General features: G+C 38.5%; 5 protein-coding genes across 5 annotated transcripts; 2 read left to right on the forward strand and 3 right to left on the reverse strand.

Annotated features, from left to right (window-relative positions):
* Nucleotides 1-586: 586 nt before the first annotated feature.
* Cbr-gcy-13 lies at nt 587-6,276 on the forward strand (the record flags this gene model as incomplete). Its single annotated transcript, XM_045237408.1, has 14 exons — nt 587-684; nt 730-972; nt 1,019-1,236; nt 1,286-1,950; nt 1,997-2,668; nt 2,768-2,912; nt 2,958-3,107; nt 3,152-3,338; nt 3,608-3,748; nt 5,119-5,365; nt 5,716-5,820; nt 5,867-6,035; nt 6,087-6,185; nt 6,215-6,276. 14 exons carry the CDS (start codon nt 587-589, stop codon nt 6,274-6,276), a joined length of 3,201 nt encoding a protein of 1,066 aa, XP_045097743.1.
* CBG23467 lies at nt 4,557-4,839 on the reverse strand (the record flags this gene model as incomplete). Its single annotated transcript, XM_002636696.1, has 2 exons — nt 4,557-4,770; nt 4,826-4,839. 2 exons carry the CDS (start codon nt 4,837-4,839, stop codon nt 4,557-4,559), a joined length of 228 nt encoding a protein of 75 aa, XP_002636742.1.
* Nucleotides 6,277-6,638: 362 nt separating the features above from the next.
* On the reverse strand, nt 6,639-11,226 carry CBG23464 (the record flags this gene model as incomplete). The annotated part of the gene is made up of 11 exons (XM_045237409.1): nt 6,639-6,832; nt 7,040-7,144; nt 7,191-7,320; nt 7,822-8,154; nt 8,863-8,946; nt 8,993-9,426; nt 9,474-10,205; nt 10,252-10,323; nt 10,370-10,502; nt 10,741-10,862; nt 11,163-11,226. 11 exons carry the CDS (start codon nt 11,224-11,226, stop codon nt 6,639-6,641), a joined length of 2,403 nt encoding a protein of 800 aa, XP_045097744.1.
* On the forward strand, nt 8,444-8,721 carry CBG23465 (the record flags this gene model as incomplete). Its single annotated transcript, XM_002636694.1, has 2 exons — nt 8,444-8,457; nt 8,508-8,721. 2 exons carry the CDS (start codon nt 8,444-8,446, stop codon nt 8,719-8,721), a joined length of 228 nt encoding a protein of 75 aa, XP_002636740.1.
* Nucleotides 11,227-19,309: 8,083 nt separating the features above from the next.
* Cbr-sqt-3 lies at nt 19,310-20,414 on the reverse strand (the record flags this gene model as incomplete). The annotated part of the gene is made up of 3 exons (XM_002636692.1): nt 19,310-19,361; nt 19,441-20,132; nt 20,253-20,414. 3 exons carry the CDS (start codon nt 20,412-20,414, stop codon nt 19,310-19,312), a joined length of 906 nt encoding a protein of 301 aa, XP_002636738.1.
* Nucleotides 20,415-21,145: the final 731 nt, after the last annotated feature.

Raw genomic sequence — 21,145 nt, forward strand, 5'->3', positions numbered from 1 at the left:
GGTCCACTGGTAAGTGATAGCTAGGTTTTTTGTTGAATATTTACTGTTGTGACATGAATTCTTTTTGAAAGTATTATTTTCAAACGATATCGCATCTCAAGTGTTGCCTCATTAGTTTTTTACCGGACAACCTGTAATAAAAGGCGTCCATACGTTTCAACTTTGAATTCAATTATCTCAATTTTTGTGCATAGTATCAAAAATGTCTCAACTGATAAAACACTTCTGGTATTACAATCAAAACTTTATCACTTGATAACTTTTGTATATCTTTGACAGGAATCGAGATAAATTGACTCGAAGTTGAAAGTTATGAGGCCTTTCTATTACAGGTTTTACGATAATTCTGCTACCACGATGCGAATATCTGTTAAAATATTTTGTTAAAAATGAAACTATATTATTATTTTGTTCCTTGTTCCAGATTCCCTTCGTCATTTCACAAGTCGTCACCGGAAGCACCGTTCGAGTCGACGTTGGCGTCATGATGTGCAAAGATAACAAGGCACTGATTCGTAACACTGCACGTTTATAACACCTCCGATTATAGTTGAACCCATTACAAACTTGATACGTTTTTCAGGATATGGCCACCTCTGTCGGTTGGCAAACATCAGCGTCTGCAATTGAAATTGCAATGGATCGGATAAAATCAGAACACTTGATTGATAACATTGATATCAAGTGAGATCAGACTCCGAATAAAGGATTGAATAAAAGAGGTTTCAGTTTCATTTATGTATTTGATGACTGTAGTGAATCAAAGGCAGCTGGATTGTCCTCAAAGTTGATGATGGATGCCAATGTGAGTGCGATCATTGGACCAACATGTAATGCAGCTGGACTAGCGGTTGTGAACCTTGCTGGATACTATAATACACCTGTTCTCACTTGGGGACTAACGATTTCATCAAACTTCATTGACACTTCTAGATATCCGACTACGGTTACAATTGTTCCTGTAGCTAAATCGTGAGTTACACTTGTAACACTTGAAATGCAAAAATGAAAATTTCAGAATTGCTGCTGCTATTCATGAAGTGATGGCTCAGTTCGAATGGACCGAGTTCGTCTATGTTTTTGTTGAGGATGAGAAATGTGGATATTTCCGGGATGACCTGGAACAGATCACTGCAGATTCTAACCATACATCTCTCAGCAGAACAATTCAGATCTATGACCAATCCTACACAAATTTGGTTAGACAATTGGAAAAGTTGAAAACAGTATCAAGAAGTAAGTGGTGTTCAAAACAAACTGAAATTGAGAAGAAATTCCTGTTCAGTATTCACGGTCTGTCTTCCGGAAGCAGGAGATATCAAAAGACGATTTATGCTAGCTGCATACGATCTTGGGATGACTACGGAAGAATACGTGTACTTGTTCGCTGGACCGAAGTCTACAGCTTATCGTAAGATTTGGTTTTTTGTATTGCGAAATTCTTCTAAACTTTCAGAACAAACCTCTTCTACTGGAGAAGTTGTTGGTATTTGGAAAGACTGGAGTGATGAACCCGACGGCCGTGACGAAGAAGCAAAACTTGCATTCATGAGAACTATGGTGATAGTAGCCACTCCTGTGCAAGGAGACAAATTTGCGTCATTCAAGAAAGATGTGATTGAAAGAATGAAATTACCCCCGTACAATTGTATTGAAGAATGCAAGGATAAAAAGTATCAGGAGGCAGCAGAATATGCTGACCAACTTCATGACACCGTCTATCTTTACGCCCTCATTTTGAACAAAACAATAGAGGAACAAGGAATTGAGCAAATCGCCAATGGAAGCAACATTGTGACTCGAGGCGCTGGAATCGAGTTTGAAGGAATGTCTGGTTTGGTGAGAATGAATGGAATTGGATACAGACTACCCAACATGAACCTGGCAAATTTGGATTCAAATGCTACTCAAAGAACAATTGCGTTTATGGATATTGATGCGTCTAGTGTGGTAAGAATGCATTTTTAAAAATTTTGTTTATGGCATAATTTTGAAGAACTGGACTTGGGCGATTCTCGACGAACGTATGGTTTGGGATGCCTACAACGGCCATGTACCACAAACTCGCCCGGAATGTGGATACACTGGAAAGAGTTGTCCTGTGAACTTTTTTGTGGATTATCTGTACATCGTTATAATAGTGGCAATTATTATTGTTCTCTGTACTGCCGCCGCTTTAATTGCTGCCTACTTGGTGGTTAAAGCAAGAAGAGATGAAGAACTGAGACTTGATGATCAGTGGATTGTACCACATGGAATGCTTCAGTCAATTATGAAAGGCAGAAAAGAGAGTCACCACTCTTCCAGATCTCTTCAAAGCAACTCTACAACTACAACTGGAACCACTGGGATCTCCTCAAGATCTGTGTTTTTCCCAGAAACCGAATCTCAGGGTTTCTTCATTTACATGAATGAACCCGTGCTGGCAAGAAAATATCAACTACGAGTTCCGATTCTCAAGGCAGATCGAGCTGAACTCAGAATGCTGAGAAGCATTGAGCACGACAATGTGAATCGTTTCATTGGATTATCCATCGACGGTCCAGTTTACATGTCATTTTGGAGGTATTGTAGCCGTGGAAGCATCAAAGACGTCATTGCGAAAAGCTCAATCAACATGGATGGTTTCTTCATTTATTGTCTAATGAAAGACATTGCCGCTGTGAGTGTGTGGTCATTGAAATAGAGAATCCCCGTCATGTTTTCTTTTTTCTTCGTCTTGAAATTTCGAGAAATTCACCAAAAGCCAACCATTCAACAATTGCAGGGGCTTCAATACATCCATCACTCTCCCATTAGACAACACGGAAGTCTAACTTCTGAATGCTGTTATATTAATGATAGATGGCAGGTTAAAATAGGAGCTTATGGGTTATCATTCATGCATGGCGTCGAAAAAAGATCGGAAGATTGTAAGCAGGAAGTTCATTTTGAATAAGGCATACTTGTGGTTTCAGCCATGCTTCATACGGCTCCGGAAGTTCTGAGAGAAGGGTTGGCATCTGGAAGTCAGTTAGGGGATATTTATAGTTTCGCAATAGTATGTTCTGAGTTGGTTGGTCATTGTTCAGCATGGAACTTGGAGAACAGAAAAGAAGAAGCCGATGGTAATAGTTAAGGTTCTGTCCTTCGCCTTCATGGGTAATTCCAGAAATCATTTTCATGGTGAAACGTGGAGGTCGTATCCCGTTCAGACCGAGTTTAGACGAAGCCGATGAAGATATCAATCCAGCGATGCTTCACCTGATCCGAGATTGTTGGGATGAAGACCCAAAGCAGCGTCCGAACATTGACATGGTCAACAAGCTGATGAAGAATATGAATTCTGGCAGGTCCGGGTAAGCCCCTGAACTAACTGACACTACTGACAACCAATACATCTCTTTCAAAAATTTTATCGTTGTTTTTACTACTCAACAAAAAAAACTACATACAAAAATGAAACGACTTCCCTCGGCGAAACAAACAATTGTCTATTTACCTTTCCATTCTATTCCGAGGAGTTTAGCAACTAACGAACACACGTCCCTACTATCTCTCCCACCCATCTCCCAATCGGCCCCCTTTCGTTTACCGAGTAAGCTACAAATTTTATTATTTTTTGCAGAAGTGCAAACCTGATGGATCATGTGTTTTCGGTATTGGAGAAACACGCATCTAGTCTGGAAGACGAAGTTCAGGAGAGAATGAAAGAATTGGTTGAAGAGAAGAAAAAGAGCGATATTTTGTTGTATAGAATGTTGCCACAGTAAGTAAAGAGACATTTGGATTCGGGTTAGAATTGTCTGAAAAGTCTGCAAATCCTTATCGAACACTGAATTTTTTAAAATCCAAGCTTCTCTCGATCGCACCATGTCAATACTCACAAATTGTGTCTGGAGACACATGTGTGAACAAACCAAAATCATGAAACAAGACAGAAAACTGTGCATCTCCAAGAAAATCGGGTTTTTTGTGACTTCCGCACAACTATTTTTGTTTGAAACCACCGAATTATTTTTAGCTACCAGTTCTGTGTCGTAGTCATACAGGGTGGTGCATAAATAGCATAAAATTTGAGTAAACGTTTGTAATAGGCTAAAATTAAGAGCGCAAAAATTCAAATCATTCAACAATGAACTGGTCAATTTTCAAAACTACTTGATCAACTTTGAGCTGAGTTATCGCTTGTCAAAATTGCTTCATCTCATGGAAATCACAATCAAACATTACGCGGTTCATCTTTGGACAACCATAATAATACCTAGACTAGATGAATCGCTTTGAAAATTTCAGTAGCTCTGAATCAAACGTAAAATTTAATCAATTTTCAGCTTCTAAAATATTTATGTCTAGAGATATACTCGTTTTCGTCACACCGGGTTAATATGCGTCACCTTGTTTTGTAATTTTTCTGTGAATATGCCAAAGAAAACAGTAACTGATCGATCAAAAGTTTTATTTTATGTCATTTAAGGAATCATGATTCGTTCGTAAATACTTGATAGTGCAGTCGATGTGGGGGCAGTTGGGCGGGGTGTTGAATGTACAGAGGAGGTGTCCAGTATCAATTCGATTTATTGATTGTTCTGTTGACTTGGTCCAAATCCAGCCTCTCTCTTTCCATAGTATCCGTATCCACCGTAGTATGATGGGTATCCGTAGTAGCTTCCGTATCCGTATCCTCCGTATCCTCCATAGTAGGATGGGTATCCGTAGGATCCGTAGTAGTATTGAGCATCGGTCTCAGCGACGAAGGCGCAGATGACAAGAAGGGAGACAAGGATGAGACTGAAAATATTTGGGATTGAATTTTTCAGGAGTATTTCTAGAAAGAGAAACTTACAGCTTGGCGTTCATGTTGAGTGTGGTCGTTCGGAAGATTTTACTTTCGATGCCTTCTGAAACCAATCGACCTGAATTTATAGTACTCTTCATCCTCTGTTTACTCATCAATCAAAACTCCGCCCACTTTCTTACCCTACAGCCGCCCAAAAGTTATTTGTGCTCTGCCAATGTTTGAACCATTCGGCGGTAGCTAAAAAAGTAGAAAAGAGGAGCAGATCGAAAACCACAAAACAAACAAAAGTAAACAAATTCAAGACACAGAGGTACTCCCAAAAATTCCCTTTTTTTCAGACAAGTAGCGGAAAGATTAAAATTAGGTCAATCCGTGGAGCCAGAAGCTTTTGAAAGTGTTACGATCTTCTTCTCAGATGTTGTTGGATTCACTGTTTTGGCAAACAAAAGTACACCGTTACAGGTGATTCAAACGAACTCTATTTGTGTGCATTTTTGTAACTGTTTGTTCTTTCAGGTTGTCAACTTGCTCAATGATCTTTACACTACGTTTGACGCCATTATAGAAAGGAATGACTCCTACAAAGTAAGTGGTGAATTTCGAGTTTTAGGTTACACTGTTGACAAGTTTTACTAGAAGAGTCCTTGGTTTCTCAATGGTTTTTTGGGTGTAACGTTTTGATGACATTTTTAAATTTTGGGTAGAAATGGGAACGTGAATTTTGGAAACCGGACAGAATGTATCACCATGATGTATTGAAGTTTTTGAAACACAATTTTCCAGACGTCTTCGGTTAGGCACCAGAAACCATACATTTCTTTGAGCTATTTTTTAGTGCAAAAGTTTTGATCTGAATCAAATTAAAGAATTAGAGATTATGCATCTCTTGAACATTTTGAAACTCTCTTGGAAACAATTTTTCTACATTTTTTCAGGTGGAAACGATTGGTGATGCTTATCTCGTGGTATCTGGATTACCTCGAAGGAATGGTACGGAACATGTGAACAACATTGCTAATATGAGTTTAGAACTTATGGATGTTCGTGTTAAAATTCTGAAAATCTTCATGAAATTGCTTGTTTCAGAGCCTGCAATCTTATAAAATTCCACATTTGCCACAAGAGAAAGTTCAAATTAGAATCGGCATGCATTCTGGATCATGTGTTGCTGGTGTCGTCGGATTAACAATGCCAAGATATTGTCTTTTCGGTGATACTGTGAACACTGCCAGTCGGATGGAAAGTAATGGAAAACGTTCGTTTTTTTTTTTGAATTCAAACGTTTTGAGAATCAGAATTTTTTCAGCTGGTTTCATTCATTTGTCATCCGATGCTCATGAATTATTGACCTCGTTATATAAAGAATATAATACTGAAAATCGAGGGGAAGTCATTATAAAAGTAAGTCCTACTCGAATTCTGCCACAAATACAGTAATGTTCCAGGGAAAAGGTGTTATGCAAACCTTCTGGCTTCTGGGGAGGAAAGAAGAATGAGCCAAAAGTACATTGAAATCTTACATAGTGGACCTCCACAAAAATGAAGACATATCAAAAAATATTCGAGAAGAAATTTTATTTCAAATTAAATTTTTCTGTAAATAAATGAAAGAAAGGATTTAAAAAATGGATTCAATGATCTTTAAAAGTGTGACAATAACAGATTAAGAACATACTTTGTTGTTGTGTCTATACCCATATTTCTAGCGGATTCAAGAGAAAGAAGTCTTATTACGTTCTCTCCTCATAGTCAGTTATTATGGTTGTTATTATTTTGAAAATAATTTAAAATTGAATAAATATGGGGATGGAATGAGAAGAATGAGAATCGAGGAAGATAAGAGGGAATTCAGAAAGTTCTAACATCTTGGAGAGTAACAGGATCGAACTTCGATTTGAGGTGGAACACATTTTAAGGACCTTTTCACTCGATTCGATGTCTCAATATCTTCTTCACTTCCCACTGGAGCTGGTTCTTCAATTGTTTCTGGAAATTCGGCAGGCTCTCCGAACTCGATTTCATTTGTTGTTTGGTCGATTGAAATGAATTTCTCTATAAATATAAATTGTTCCATTAGTTCCAAAGTCATTCTTTTCTTTTCTTTTTTTTCCAAGTATCCATTTAATACACTGGAGTGTGTTTCGATCTCGAGTCAATATTTAGTGTGATAATAGGGACGAAGGCCATTCATTGGCACTTTGCTGAGAATTTTTTTCGAGGGAAAAAGATGGTGGCAAATAATAACTCAAATAAACTTACGATCATCGTACGCAGACTTTGAACCGAGATATTTGAGACATTTTCTTTTTCGAGACTGTTTGCCGCATTGACACTTGGTCCACTCGCTCCATGAAGTCCAGAGGACTAAAAGATCAGTTGATAAGAATGGAATGGGAGATTGGAAACATACTTTTCTTGCCGTTTTTGTATGGAGACGATTTAGAAGAGGATCTTTTTGAACGTATTAGAGCAAATCCGTCTTCGGGAATAGGGAATGGGAATGGACTGGCAGTGGTGGTCGTGGCATCTGACTCGTCGGTCTGAAAATGGGAAATTAAAGGTTTGGTGGAGGATGATATTTAGGGACCCTATATTTTGATTTACAAGAATCACAAATCAAAGAATGTATCATCTACAGTACCGGTCATGAAAATTTTGGAGGGTCTAAAACAGACATAGAATAAAAACTTTACGTTCACAGAATTTTTCGAAAATACCTAGTTTTTCAGCTATTTGCCGATTTTTGAAAAACACCTACTTTTTTCACATTTTCAGTTCAAAAATCTGGGAAAAACAAGGTGTATCCCAGAAATCGGCAAATAGCTGAAAAACTAGGAATTTTCAAACAATTTTGCGAAAGCAAACTTTTAAATCTAGGTTTGCTTTATAACCTCCAAAACTTTCAAAGTGATTGGAAACTTGATAGCCGAGCTCGAGACTTCTGAAAATGGTCAAAATTGCCAAAAATCTACTGAAAAATAAGTTATTGCATATCTTATTGACCAATACAGTATATCTAGCATCATAATCCATCTACTCACCTCTCCTAATCTGAATCCAGCTGTCTGTTCTGTGATCTTCTCAACTGGCAACTGATCAGTCACTTCCGTTTTCACCTTATCATCCACCAGACGTTCCATATCATTTATCATCCAGGACAATGCTCTTGCCGTATCGCCTTCCAACATAACCTCTTCGGATGGCTTCGATGGTTTTTCAGTTGTAGATTCAACGCCCTCTGGGATTTTCATTGTTGCCAAAATTTTTCTATTCATCTCCACTTTATTTCTCAACGCTGCAATTCTTGCTTCCAATTCTCGATTCTCCTCATAAACTCGACGATCTTTATCAGATGCCCAAGTCGGGTGTGGCTCCTGAAAAAAGCGATTGAAAACCAGAGTTGAAAGGTCTTCCCAATTGTGTGTGTCAACTTAGACTTTGATGCTCTACTTTACATTCCGAACTGTCAAAACTAGAGCAAACTAAACTTTTTGTGCCGCGTCAAACGAAACCGATGGGCAATGAAAAAGAGCTGAGAAAAAAACAATTGACTCCTCCTGTCGCGGGTGTAGAACAAACATCAGTGCAAAGTGTATAAAAGTAAAGATATTCGTGGTATTCATCAATCAGCTTCTCTCAGGCTTTTTCTACAACACACTAACGATGAACGCTAAGCTGTAAGTTTCAAATTCCAGATACTGAAAAATTCAAATCCTAAACTTTTCAGTCTCATCCTCGTCTCCCTTCTTGTCATCTGCGCCTTCGTCGCTGAGACTGATGCTCAATACTACTACGGTTCTTACGGATACCCATCCTACTATGGAGGATATGGAGGATACGGATACGGAAGCTACTACGGATGGCCATCATACTACGGAGGATATGGATACTATGGAAAGAGAGAGGCTGGATTTGGACCGAGTCAACAGAATAATCAGTAGGAAACATCTGCATCTACTGAGCCGCGAATGAACATGCCAACAACCAACTCAAGTATTTAAAATCAATGACAATTTGTTTCGAATGATAATTAACCAGCATAATAAAAATTTTTGATCGATCAGTTTGTTTACTTGACTTACAGAGAGATGAGTAACTGGTTCCGTTGGCTTCGGAGCAATGAACTTCTCCTCCTCGAGTTCGAACTTTGCTGGGGTTGGCATGGGCTGAAAATTCAAAGCTAACATAATTCCGAAGAACATAAACACTCACTTTTTGCATTGGTTGAGTAGCTGGAATAGTGTATTCAGTCGGAAGAACAGCAACCGTTCTAATCTTTCCAAGTCTGTTCAGTTTCTTCAATCTTCTATTTCTCCTCTTCTTTTTCAATGTTTTATTTGTGATTTCTACAGTAACCATCTTTGGTTTCTTTGTGGTAGCTTGATCATAATCCGATGGATTGGGTGCTGTTCTCAAGTATGGTCGCGGAGATGCTCGTTGCTCATTCATCAGTTTTGGGAAATGTTGCATATTCTGTTGAGAAGTGACAAGAGCAATTCTTGGATGATATCTTGGCGGAGGTGTCTCTGTGGTAGTCGTTGTTGTTGTTTCTTCCGTAGTTGGCTCCTCAGCAACAGTTGGAATGAATGGGAGCATTGACATTGGCATTTCAATATGAGTATTCTTGTGGATGGTGCTCTTCTGACCTCTCCATGTCTTCTGGTACTTGGGGAAATTGCAAAAGTTGGCATACTTCTTGGTGGTGCTCGTGTGCTTGGTTCTAACTGAACTGGCTCCTCCTCCCACATTGGTTCTTTTCCAATTGAATATGACCCAACACTGTGAGTAGATCCATCAGATTTTTCCTCAACATCCACGTCGATTGGGAATGATGGTGGAGGTTGGGTAGTTGGAGTTTTTGTTTCTGGCTCTGGCTCGAACTCAGTTGCCATCGTTCCAGGTGGAGCTGCAAATGTAGGAACTGAAACTTCTGGAAGGGGCTCCTCCAAAGTGTATTTTCCTCTAAAGTTGACGTCTTCTGGCTCCAAAACTGCTTCGTGGTCTACAACTTTTGGGCTTGGGTAGTGAGGAGTCACAGTTTGTGGAAGTGGCTCTGTGAATTCAGTGGTTGTCTCCATTTCAGTTGTTGTTTCCATTTCTGTTGTGGTTGTTGGAGCTTCAGTAGTCGTTGTGGTTGTTGCTGTTGTAGTTGTGGTGGAAGGAGTCGTAGTTGTAGGTGTTGTAGTTGGTTCATCAGTACTCTTCGGGTACTTTTCAAATTCGAATGTTGTTGGAACTGATGGATTTGTTGGTTTTGGAGATTGTGGAGCCATTCGGATTGTTTCATCGAAATATTCTTCTTCCTCGCCTGACATCATTCCCACTCCTGTTCCGCCACGGTTCATCACGGAAAAGTTGTCGGTTGTAGGAGCAGAAAATGAGGGTGAACTTGTTGGAGCAGAAAATGAGGGTGAACTTGTTGGAGCTTAAAAAATATACATAATTTTTTATGAAAGCTGTGAATTCCATACCTCTTGGTGCAGGTGGCATGGCAGTGGTAGGGGAGATCATATGGAAATTTCGATTTCCTCGAGTTTGAGCATCTGGAAACAGTTTTAGAATTTTGCCAAGAAACCTACAAAATCTCACATTTAGCCTCATCTGGAGTCTCTGGTTCATAATCCTGATACAATTGTTTCATTGCCATTTCCCTATCAGCTGCCTCTGGATCTTCATAGTCCAGACTATTCTTCCTTGGTGGTGAGTTACATGATTGGAACTCCTGAAAACGTTCTCACATCTTTATGGATGACTACTGTCCTTGAAAAGTTAATCCCTCGTCACGTCAATTATCATTTCTTCGTCGAGAGAAAAAAACGGAGACGAATGTGGGTTAGTAATCGTTTTAGGAGAAAAAGAAAGAATTAAAAAGATAGGGAGAGTGACATTACTAGTGTCTCAACCAACGCCCTGAACTGGGAAAAATTGGAGAGAGAAAAAGAAAAAAGGAGACGACGTACCTTATTGTGCCCGATACATTTGTATCCACGGACTGTCGAGCACGCACGGACACGAATCATGACATTGTTGGAACAGAATGACCATGGAGACCACATTGACCAGGAAGACGATATTACAGAAACTTAAAAGTCAGAAATCAGATATTGAAATTTTTCAGCGGATTGCACTTACCGTAGAACTTGTAATAAAAGGTTCCCTTACTTTTAAATTTGAGCCAATTTATATCGGTTCCTGTCAAAGCTAAAACAAAGTTGTCAACTAATAAAATGTTTTGATGAACAATTTATCAGTTGACCAATTTTTTTCATATTTTCGACCGGGGCCGAGATAAATTGGCTAAAATTTTATAAGTTTGGAGGCCCTTCTGTTACAGGTTTTACGGTAACAGTCAATTTCGTTAATTTTCTACTAAAAAACTCACATGGTTCATACTGTTCCGTGACTGCCACAGACATGAGAAATAAGAAAAAAAGCTTCAACCACATGTTTCCAGAGGATTGAAAATCACTATCCTCCTCGTTTTTATGCCGTCAGGAGATGTAATCCCGAAAAGGAACAGGTATTTTTTCTGGCTCTATTGCCTCTCGTGGAATACTCGATGGTGTGTTTCTTAAGAAAAAGATTGAAATCTGTTTGAGTTTTTGAGGTGAGTGGCGGAATAAGGTGACGGTAAAAAAGAGACAGGAACGGATATCTGAGGTAAAGATCAATCGATGTGTGGGGAAGGTTTTTCAAGAAGTCGAGACAAGGTGGCATGGGGATAAAAAAACAATAGAAATATGGGGAATCGGAAAAAAAGCCGATGATTTTTCAACATGATTTTTGGGGAATAGCTTTTTATGGGACTTGCCTAGGAACGATCACAAAAAACATGATACATTTTTTGAATATTAAAGTAATAAAAAAAAGAAAGAAAGGAAAACCTTAGAAGAGCCCCCACACTGTCAGGTTTGAGAAACGTTTCTTTCGTTCCTATGCAAGATATCTAATATGTGTCGACTGATAAAAAACTGTTAATACTCTGATAAACATAACTTTTATCAGTTGACCTTTTTTGATAAAATTGTATCAAAGCTAAAAGTTAGAGGGACCTTCTATTACAGGTGTTACGGTAAACTTCAAAATTTTCAGTTGGAGAAATCATTTCAAAAATAATCAGATAGCCCAGCAGGAGTAAGTAGACAATCAAGAAGATCAGATGATGTCCACCAACATCCATATCCAATTCTGATGAATATGGAATGTCTGGGCGGCCCAAAACTTTAAAGCAACACGAATAATTGGCAGACCATAAAAAGGGTTTAAAATAAAATTGTTCCTTTAGGAAAAGACAAAAGGATGTGCGGTGTATGTGTCTCAATAAAGGTTGTATCCAGCAGCAGCAGTCGGTTAGCTTTCTTTCATCCAAATTCTCTTTTCGGGTGGGGGTCATTCGGGTGAAAGTCGCATAAGAATGATGTGAAGAGATATGGGGAATCAGCCGTTAATTGGGATGAGACATAAAGAAAAGAGACAAAACGAAGGATGGAAGCAATCACCTGCTGAGATGGAAGAGAAAAAAGAAATTTATCATTTTCCGGATGGTTTTTCTTTCTCTTCTCCCTCTGTTTCAAAATCTACCTGCTCTGGAAACTTGTCCTGTACATTCCTACACAACGCACATCGTCCTCAAAGTTTATCTTTCAAGATTATCTTTTCGGCGCTCGCATGTTTCTGTCATGGCGCCGGGTATTCAATGAGGCCAAGTTTTATTGTTTTTTCGAGGGAAAGCACTTCATGTTCACACCTGTTATAGGCATGAAACAATTGTTGTTATCTGTGGATGTTGATCTAAATGAGTGGAAAAGAAAAGCTTTGAAGAAACATCAGGATGAGCTGAAAAAGAATTACCGTTAACAGTATAGTAGAGTGACCCCCTGACTTTTAACACTGAGCCAATTTATCTGGGTTTTTGGTGAAGATATCGGGAATTAGCTAACTAGCAAAATATTTATGGCATTTTTCATTTTCATAAAAATCTGGGTTTACGAGGTGTTGAGGTTCCCTTGTGAAGGCAAAAAAACCTTTAAAAAGATGTCAGTAACTCCCGCAAAGTGTTTTTCGAATTGTTTTAAAATCTCCTGAAAATTTCAAGATTCAAGTATAAGAGCCGAAAGTACAAGTACAGTAGTTTTCGCCTTTCTAGTGGAAAATAGTCAACTTTGAAGTCCTGAAAAAGTAGTGCAGAATTTTCGATTTGTCTGAAAATTCAGAGTAGGCTAACAAGGGAACGATAACACCTCGTCAGTTTGGATTTTGATGAAAATTTCAGGATATGTCAAGGATATCGTATCTAGACATCCCTGAAAATTTTAGAACACGCTCGCCAATTTCAGCAGAGTTATATCAGTTCAAAGTTTTAGTACTGAAATCCGTTGATTTGCATGCTTTACCACACATTCCATCCCCGAAATCCCTTTAAAAGGAGTTTGAGTTTTTAGTCACAAGGCTGTGGGCTCGGGCTCTCTAGTGCTTTTTCTTTGTTTTTCTTTTTTTTCTTATTTTGCGACATTTCATATCAACCATGGTCGGAAAAAAATCTCAAATTTTTTCGAAAAATTTTTTTTTAGAAAATGTCTGAAATATGATATCACACATAATTCTAAGTTTCATGTTCTGGAACCTCCTGGGAGCGGAGAAAATCGCCTTTGAAATTCGCTATTTTTGCACTGAAAAAGCGATTTTTGGTACTGAAACTGGTATAACTCGGCTGAAACTGGCGAGCGTGTTCTAAAATTTTCAGGGATGTCTAGATAGGCTATCCTTGATATATACTGAAAATTTCATTGAAATCCAAACTGACGAGGTGTTGTGGTTCCCTTGTAAGCCAAACGCGAGCTTCACTTCTGTAAATGACAAATTTTTTATACAAATTCAACAAATCAATCTTTAAAATCTTTAAAATATTAAAAAAAGAAAATCTAAACAAAAAAATCTATCGATTTGAAGTCACTATGAAAAAAAAGTCAACTGATTTGAATTAAAAAATTTCACCAAGTTCAATAATCTTATCTGCGTGTATTTCCAGACCACGGGGATTTCTGAAATTTTATTGACCTGATTTGACCTTGTCACCATAACATACTCTACTAACCTTAATCAATGTGGCAAAGTGTCTATGATCAGACCTCAGATAAGGGAACAATCAGTTCCAACTTTGAGTTCCAACTCTCCTCCCCTTGGCTCTGCTGGTCCTCCTGGTTCTCCCCTGGCTCTCTCCTCTCCTGCAAGTTCACCCTTCTCCGGATGATCCGAAAGGTCAAGAATTAGGTATAAAAGATTTTCTGTGGGCGCGGTTTTCAAAATTTCAAAATATTCTAGAGAGTACTTCATTCGTGTTGAATCGATGTTCTCCGTGGACTCAAAAATGGAGAAGTCAGCAATGAGAAAATTGTGAGTAGGGCATTTATAAAATTTTCTAGAAGGTTTTAAATTTAAAGATGTTAAAGATTTTAAAGATGGGAAATTTAGAAATTCAGAACTGAAACATTCGAATTTTCCGAATATTAGAACTTGAACCGAAAAATTTAGGAAAATGAGAAGTTTCAAAAAATTCTAGATACATAAATCAGAAAAAAAACAGAAATCCAAAATTAAGATGATTCCGTTTTTTTTTTCAGAATCCTCCACACTCATCGCATCAACCTTTCACTATGTGGATATGGTCGTCTCAAAGTTGCCTCTCAGACACAGTGAGGAAATGTTTTGAAGAATAAAAATTTCATTTATCTTTTTTAGGTTGTCTTCAACGACGCTGTTGTAAAGCATGTTGACGTCCCAACATTGGCTGGTCTAGTTGACGTGGCCAACGAGGATGAGGTATCATTTTACTAATAAAATATACTATATCGATGATTTTACAGGAACCCTTGCTGTGGACATCAATGGATCATCCATGCTGAAGAAGCGTTGGAAGTTGAAGAGTTAGCTGCCCGCGTCGAGACCACCTAATCGTATCTACACACCAGGGGGCACTTTTACGCTGAGCTTTTTTAGGAAATTTTTTCACACAGTTTTTTTCCGTGACATTTCCAAGAAATAAGAGCCAATAAAAAATGAGAAACGTGGATCCACAGTATTCGCATGATGCGAATTATAGTGAATTTATTCCTCTCAAAAGATGGAGAGAAAATACCCCAAAAGCCGAATCAGTATTAAATACAAAAAAAATAGCAACCTAAATCGGGATACACTAAAAACAAGGCCCCTAAAAGTAAAATCAGCTATTAATAATTATTTTCAGCTTCTAAAGTGTAGGCTTAGGCTTTAAAAAGCAGACTTACGGCGCACACACTTAAAAATCAGACTTAGAAAAAATATTCCGTAAAACCTGTATTAGAAGAACCCCTTTAGTAGATATGTCCCTCTAATAGAAGGGCCCTCTGTGAAAAATGACCCCTCTTCAATGTGTTTTGGAATAAAAGTTTTCGTAATTTTTCAATGGAAAATATTCCACGAACTCCATAAGTCAATAGAAATTTGTTGAAATTCTATTTTTCGATAAAAATCTTGCTAAATTTTGGTGAAATTGGCAGATTTTCATGAATTTTGAACGAAACTTCGTCGACTTTTTAATGCAAAATTTCGGAAAAAACTAGCCAGAAAAATAGAAGGGCCCTCTGGAGGTAACTTGGAACAATAGAAAGGCCGGTTCTTCTAGTACAGGTTTCACGGAAATGAAAGTAGGCTCAGTCCTTAAAAAGTAAGCTTAGAACCCTAAATATATGTATACCTAAAAACAAAGATATCTGAAAGTCAAATCAGAAGTTACTTCAGCTGTCAAAAAGTATGCTTAGAGCTTGAAAAGACATTTACAAAATGTGGAAAAATCGCTAGAAAATTCTGAATACCTATGCAAAAAATTCCCTTTTCTGGTAATACTTGAAGTTGGTTTTCTAAGTTTTCGATTCCCAATGTTATAAAAACATTTTATGTTCATAGAACATGTGTCTCTCAACCGATTCCGGAATATTTTTACAAATTTATGAAAGCTATGTTTTTCCAGTTTAGAATATTCTAAAAACTATCCCAATAATTTTTTTAATGTTCAAATTAGCCTTTAGAAGTATTAAAAAATCCCTATGAAATGCCTATTCAGGAAAAACAATTTCCCCTTCTTTTTTCTGAACACTTGGTGATGTTTTTCCAGTTTCGGAAACTCCAAAAACTACCCCAAGAATCATTTTAATTTACAATCCGAAATCCGAATTCCGAAAAAAAAAGAAAAAGTTATTTTTTTTTTGAAAACGTCAAGTATATAATAACCATCGAAACTTCATCTAACGTGCTCCCGATTAGCCTAGTGGTTAACAGGGATGAATGCATGGAATCGCCCCCATTGAATGTGTTTGGAGACTGTCTAGTCGTATTCTGCTGTAGTAGTTCATTAGGGCTCAATTCACTTTGCTGTTTCAGTAGGATAAAAAGTTCAAGGGGGAATCGTAGGAAGCTCGTAGTTCTGAGTTTCTGTGTTTTCTTTGTTTGATTTTTTGGAGTATTATGAGAACGAAAGCTATTTTTCACAACATCAGTCTAGATTGAAACTCGATTTGTTACGTGGATACCATTTAGGTATTTCTGTCCTTTTCGGGCATTTAAGCTTTTAGTCTCTAAAGCCTTCAAACTATCTAGATTGTAATTCTAGTTTTGTTTGGAGATTCAGTAAACCCAGTGATCACCGCGTGCTCCTTCCATCTGAAATTCGCAAGAATATCAAATGGTCGTTGAGTTACCATGTCCTGGCTTTACTGAATCTTTCGACATTCCGGCTTGTTGCTCTGGGACCATCAAGGCACTTCAGTCCAATCTGTCCGTTTAGGCTTTTAGTCTGTTAGGTACTCATACTTTCTAGGCTGTAGTTATGCTTCATTTCGTTTTGTTTGGAGACTCTGTAACAAACCCAGTGATCACCGCGTGGTCCTTCCGGATGTGGTTCGCAACAATTTCAGATGGCCGTTGAGTGTAATCCTGCTTCATTTTGTTATGCATGGGGATCCCTGATGTTTGGAGATTCGATTTCAATTTTTGGTCGTTTCAGTTTCTAGCTTTTTTTTCGAACGTAGATCAGACTTGGTAAAAAGACAATTTTTTTGAGTGGAATCTCCACTTCTATAGAGCCTGATTCTGTTGATTCTGTTCATTAATCGAAAGATTTTTTCAGAAATTCAGATTTCATGTCCTACTTGAGTGGACAGAGCCGATATTGTGAACTCGGGATGGTTTTTTCTTTATCTTCAGTTTTTTCAGTTATTTTTTTGTTCACCTTTTTCTATCGGTCCTGTTCTAATGAAGTGTTCTTCTTGGTCTTTGGCATGACAATCGTACAAAAAGTACGAAGTCATGCCGTCGCTGTTTCTGTTGTTTGTGCGAGCCTGCGCACTTTCAGCGCCAGCTTTGCTGGTTCTTCAAAATGTTTCAAATTGTGATTTTGTTAAAACCAGTCGGTTCAAAAATTCTGAAATCCGGAACATCAAAGACTCAGCATTCAAGAATCGCTAATGTTGTTCGGTATCTTAAAAATTCGAACATTAAAGTTCGGAAATTTGAAATTTCAGGAATTCAGAAGTTCTCGAATGCAGAAACTTGAAAATTTAAAATTTCGAAAGTTGTGTCTTTGTATATTCAAAGGTCAACATTTCAGAACTGCTGAAATTCAGAAGCGTGGAAGTTTGAAAATTCAGAAAATTGTATAATTTCTAAGTTCGAAAGTTTGAATGTTCGAAAATACTGAAAATCTTTCCAAAATCCAGAGTTTCAATATTCAAAAATCGGAAATTTCAAAATTTATAAATTCAGAAATTCGGAATTATGAAGTTTAAAAATTGGGAAACATTTGAAAATTCAAAAACCCTCAAAGTCTGGAATTCAAAAAAAATTAGAAACACTCGTTATAATTTCAAATACGGAAAAATTCGGCAGCTCAAGAATTCGAAAACTCGAAAATTCGAACATTCGGAAATAAAAAATCATGAAACTCAGTAATTTGAAAAATTGAAATTTCAAAGTTTTGAAATTTGACAACACGAAAATTTTAAAGTTCGAAAAACCAAAACCTGAGCAGATCGGAAATTCGAAATTTGAAAAGTATAAAAAATCAGAAATTAGAAAATTCAGAAATTTGAGAAATCCTTGAATACTAAAACAACAGTTACAACAATTCAGGAATTCGGAAATGCAGAATTTACAGTTGGAATATTAATAAAGTCTACAGTTTTGAATTTTCCTGTTTAGTGATATTTGGTTTAATAATAACTTTATTTTAAAGCTCTGTTTGTAAACGAGTGTTTCTTCATCTTGTTTTTATGTTTGGCCCATATGAATTTTCACTTGGTACGCGTTCTGTTATCAATGTCTGTTTTGAAAAAGATTTGATTTCAAATTAGCAGAGTAACTTGATTAGTCGACTAATGTAGACTTAAAATAGACCAGACAATTTATTATCCAACAGATCTCGGTACAATAATTGCCCGAATGAACGAGAAGTTTAAAAAAGGATTAAACGTCTCACTTATATTAATCTGCGTGAAGTAGATTAAAATTATGAATCTCAGTTCAACTTTTGGTCGAGTAAACAATAGCAAATATCCTCAATTTCATATCTTAAATGCTTCTCAGTCTGGCAAATTCTATGGATATGTACGTGTAACTTATAGCTATTTTTAAACTTCAAGCTTTAAGTAATATGGGAAACTATAACACATCCCTTCACATGTTCCAAAGAAAGATGAAGACAAATTCCTGAAAAATCGTAATGTCTCATTTGATTGTCGGCGTGGTGGCGAGCGCCACGCACTTTCCACTTTTTTTCAGAAAACCCGATAGGAAACGGATTGGATGCGGACTTATCACCAGTTCTGTATCAAGTTTTTTCCACAAAATAAAACGGAGAAGCGCGGTCAGCTTTTTGATTCTCGAATCACCATTTTCTATCATCATTTGGAAAAGAGGACAGTGCCGAAACAGGAAACATGGCAAGGTTATGAAGTGGAAATTGGCAATTAGCAGTGGCTGTGGGAACTTGTCTGTTTCACAAGTCATTCAAAGATTTAGACTTTCTCGGCAAGGCTATAAATTAGTTTTTTCCCCAAGAAAGTGTCTAGAAGCTATTCCGTATTCTATCCGGTTCACAATCTGATCTCCTTTTCTTTCTACCCACACACACGATCCGTTGATTCTTATCAGCTTCTCCCTTTGCCGGATCGGAACACTTTTCCTGTCTTTTTGTGGGTCAAAAAGATAGGATAGATATACGGAGATATCATATAGGAGAAGAAGAAAAAGAACACAATAATGGATATTTCAAATAAATAATAATTTATTTGGTCGATGGACTGACGGGCTCGATATTGAATGATAAAATCAGAGTCTGCCAACGAGACTATACACAACAACGAGATGATGATGAGGTTTGGATTTTGAGAAGAGAAGTAAAGAGAAAACAAAAAATGGAGAGGATATGTTGAGGCTTGGTGGAATCGGTGCGACGCGAAATTTGGACATCGTCTACCGGGGTCCACTGACGATGTTCGTTTATCGCCGGGTTCCGTCCTCGAAGAAGACTCCTCCGTCGAGAGCGCAGTACCTGGAAATGATTAGATTTAGAATTCAATATTAAACTTCCACGATGTCTCGAAACCCTACGGAATTTTAAACAAACTCACTTTGGACAGATTCCCTTCTCTCCTGGAGTTCCAGCTGGTCCTGGTGGTCCTGGTGGTCCAGATTGTCCGTCGACTCCTGGTGGTCCGTCTGGTCCTGGGGCTCCCTTTGGTCCTGGTGGTCCTGGTGGTCCGTCGTTTCCTGGGGCTCCTGGTGGTCCTGGTGGTCCTGGTGGTCCAGCATCTCCTGGCTCTCCTGGTGCTCCTGGGGTAAGTGGCTCGGAGATAGCTGGGGTTCCTGGCTCTCCGGCTGGTCCTGGGGCTCCGGCCTCTCCTGGTGGTCCTGGTGGTCCACGTGGTCCTGGGGATCCTGGGGCAGCGTCGGTTCCTGGGCGTCCTGGGGTTCCAGCCTCTCCTGGGTCTCCTGGGGCTCCTGGTGGTCCTGGTGGTCCTGGTGGTCCTTGTGGACATGGCTTGCATGGTGGTGGAGTGGTTGGCTCACATGGGGCAACTGGTGGCTTTCCTGGGGTTCCTGGGGTTCCTGGTGCTCCTGGACGTCCTGGCTTTCCTGGCTTTCCTGGGGCTCCAGCTGGTCCTGGTGGTCCTGGAAGGCAGCATCCCTCGCATTGAAGGTTTGGAGCTGGGTTGACTTCTGGTCCTCCGTAGGCTTGACGGGCGGTACGGTTGCGTGGTGGAACTGGTCCAGCGTTGGCCTTCATGTAGTTGACCTCAGCGAAAATGTCCTTAGCGGATCCCTGGAAGAGACAAGAACGATAAGAATTGTGATGAAATGAGAGTTTAAAACATTGCACTTCAGATTTTAGAGAATTGAACTACAGAACTATTCAATATTGAGAAAAGAAAACAAAGCTTACCTTGCAGAAGTTGATCTCGTGGTGCATCTGCTGTCTGACGTGGGAAACGTAAGAATAGACCATTGGAAGGGTCAAAAGGACTGAAGCAACGGCGGCAATAGAGAAGCCGACAGCCGCGTAGGCCACAAACTTGTAGGCTTTGAGCCTACCGTCAGATTCCATTATGTGTTGCAAAAGGAAGGCTGATGCGAGTTTCTTCACCGCCTGATCGTCCTTTTATACACTAGTGATCCGCGGGATACATCGCTCCGCCCAATGCGGGGCTGTCCGCAACAGAAGATATCGACGAGTCGTTGCCTGCGGAAGATAGAGATGCGGAAAATGGGAGACGCAGATTGTAGAGAGAAAGGATATGGGTCAGAATTGAATTGAGATTTGGCATGATTTTTGAGCTTCGGGACAGAAACGAGAGGAGTTGGAAAGGAGTTCTGTTGGATATCAGAAGTGTAAGAATTTGATCAAAATATCAAACTATCATGGCATTATATGGTGTAAGTTTCTTATTCTGATTTGAAAATAATGCTAAACTATTTCAAAAATTATCTCCATAAATCTTCGAGCCTCAAGATCTGAAAGTTATATTTATTCTTCGGAATGTTTTTGAGCTCAATTATCTCGGTTCCTGTGAGATATCAAAAATATGTTAACTGTTAAAATATCGGCGATGTTATGATAAGCAATGTATTCCTGAAAAATTTTCTATATCTTCTGAAGAAACCGAGATAATTTTGCTCAAAGTGTTTTGCTTGTGTTATTTGAACTTGCTAACAAAAGTTGACTTTGAAAGTTGGACACCCTCAAAACTTTCTGGTGATTGTCGAGTAATCTTAAATTACCAACTTTTGACCGAACGTTGCAGGTTCCTCTTTTCTGCAGAAATCCAAGATGTGCTT

Source organism: Caenorhabditis briggsae (genome assembly GCF_000004555.2).
Source record: "Caenorhabditis briggsae complete genome, chrV, whole genome shotgun sequence".
Classification (NCBI taxonomy): domain Eukaryota; kingdom Metazoa; phylum Nematoda; class Chromadorea; order Rhabditida; family Rhabditidae; genus Caenorhabditis; species Caenorhabditis briggsae.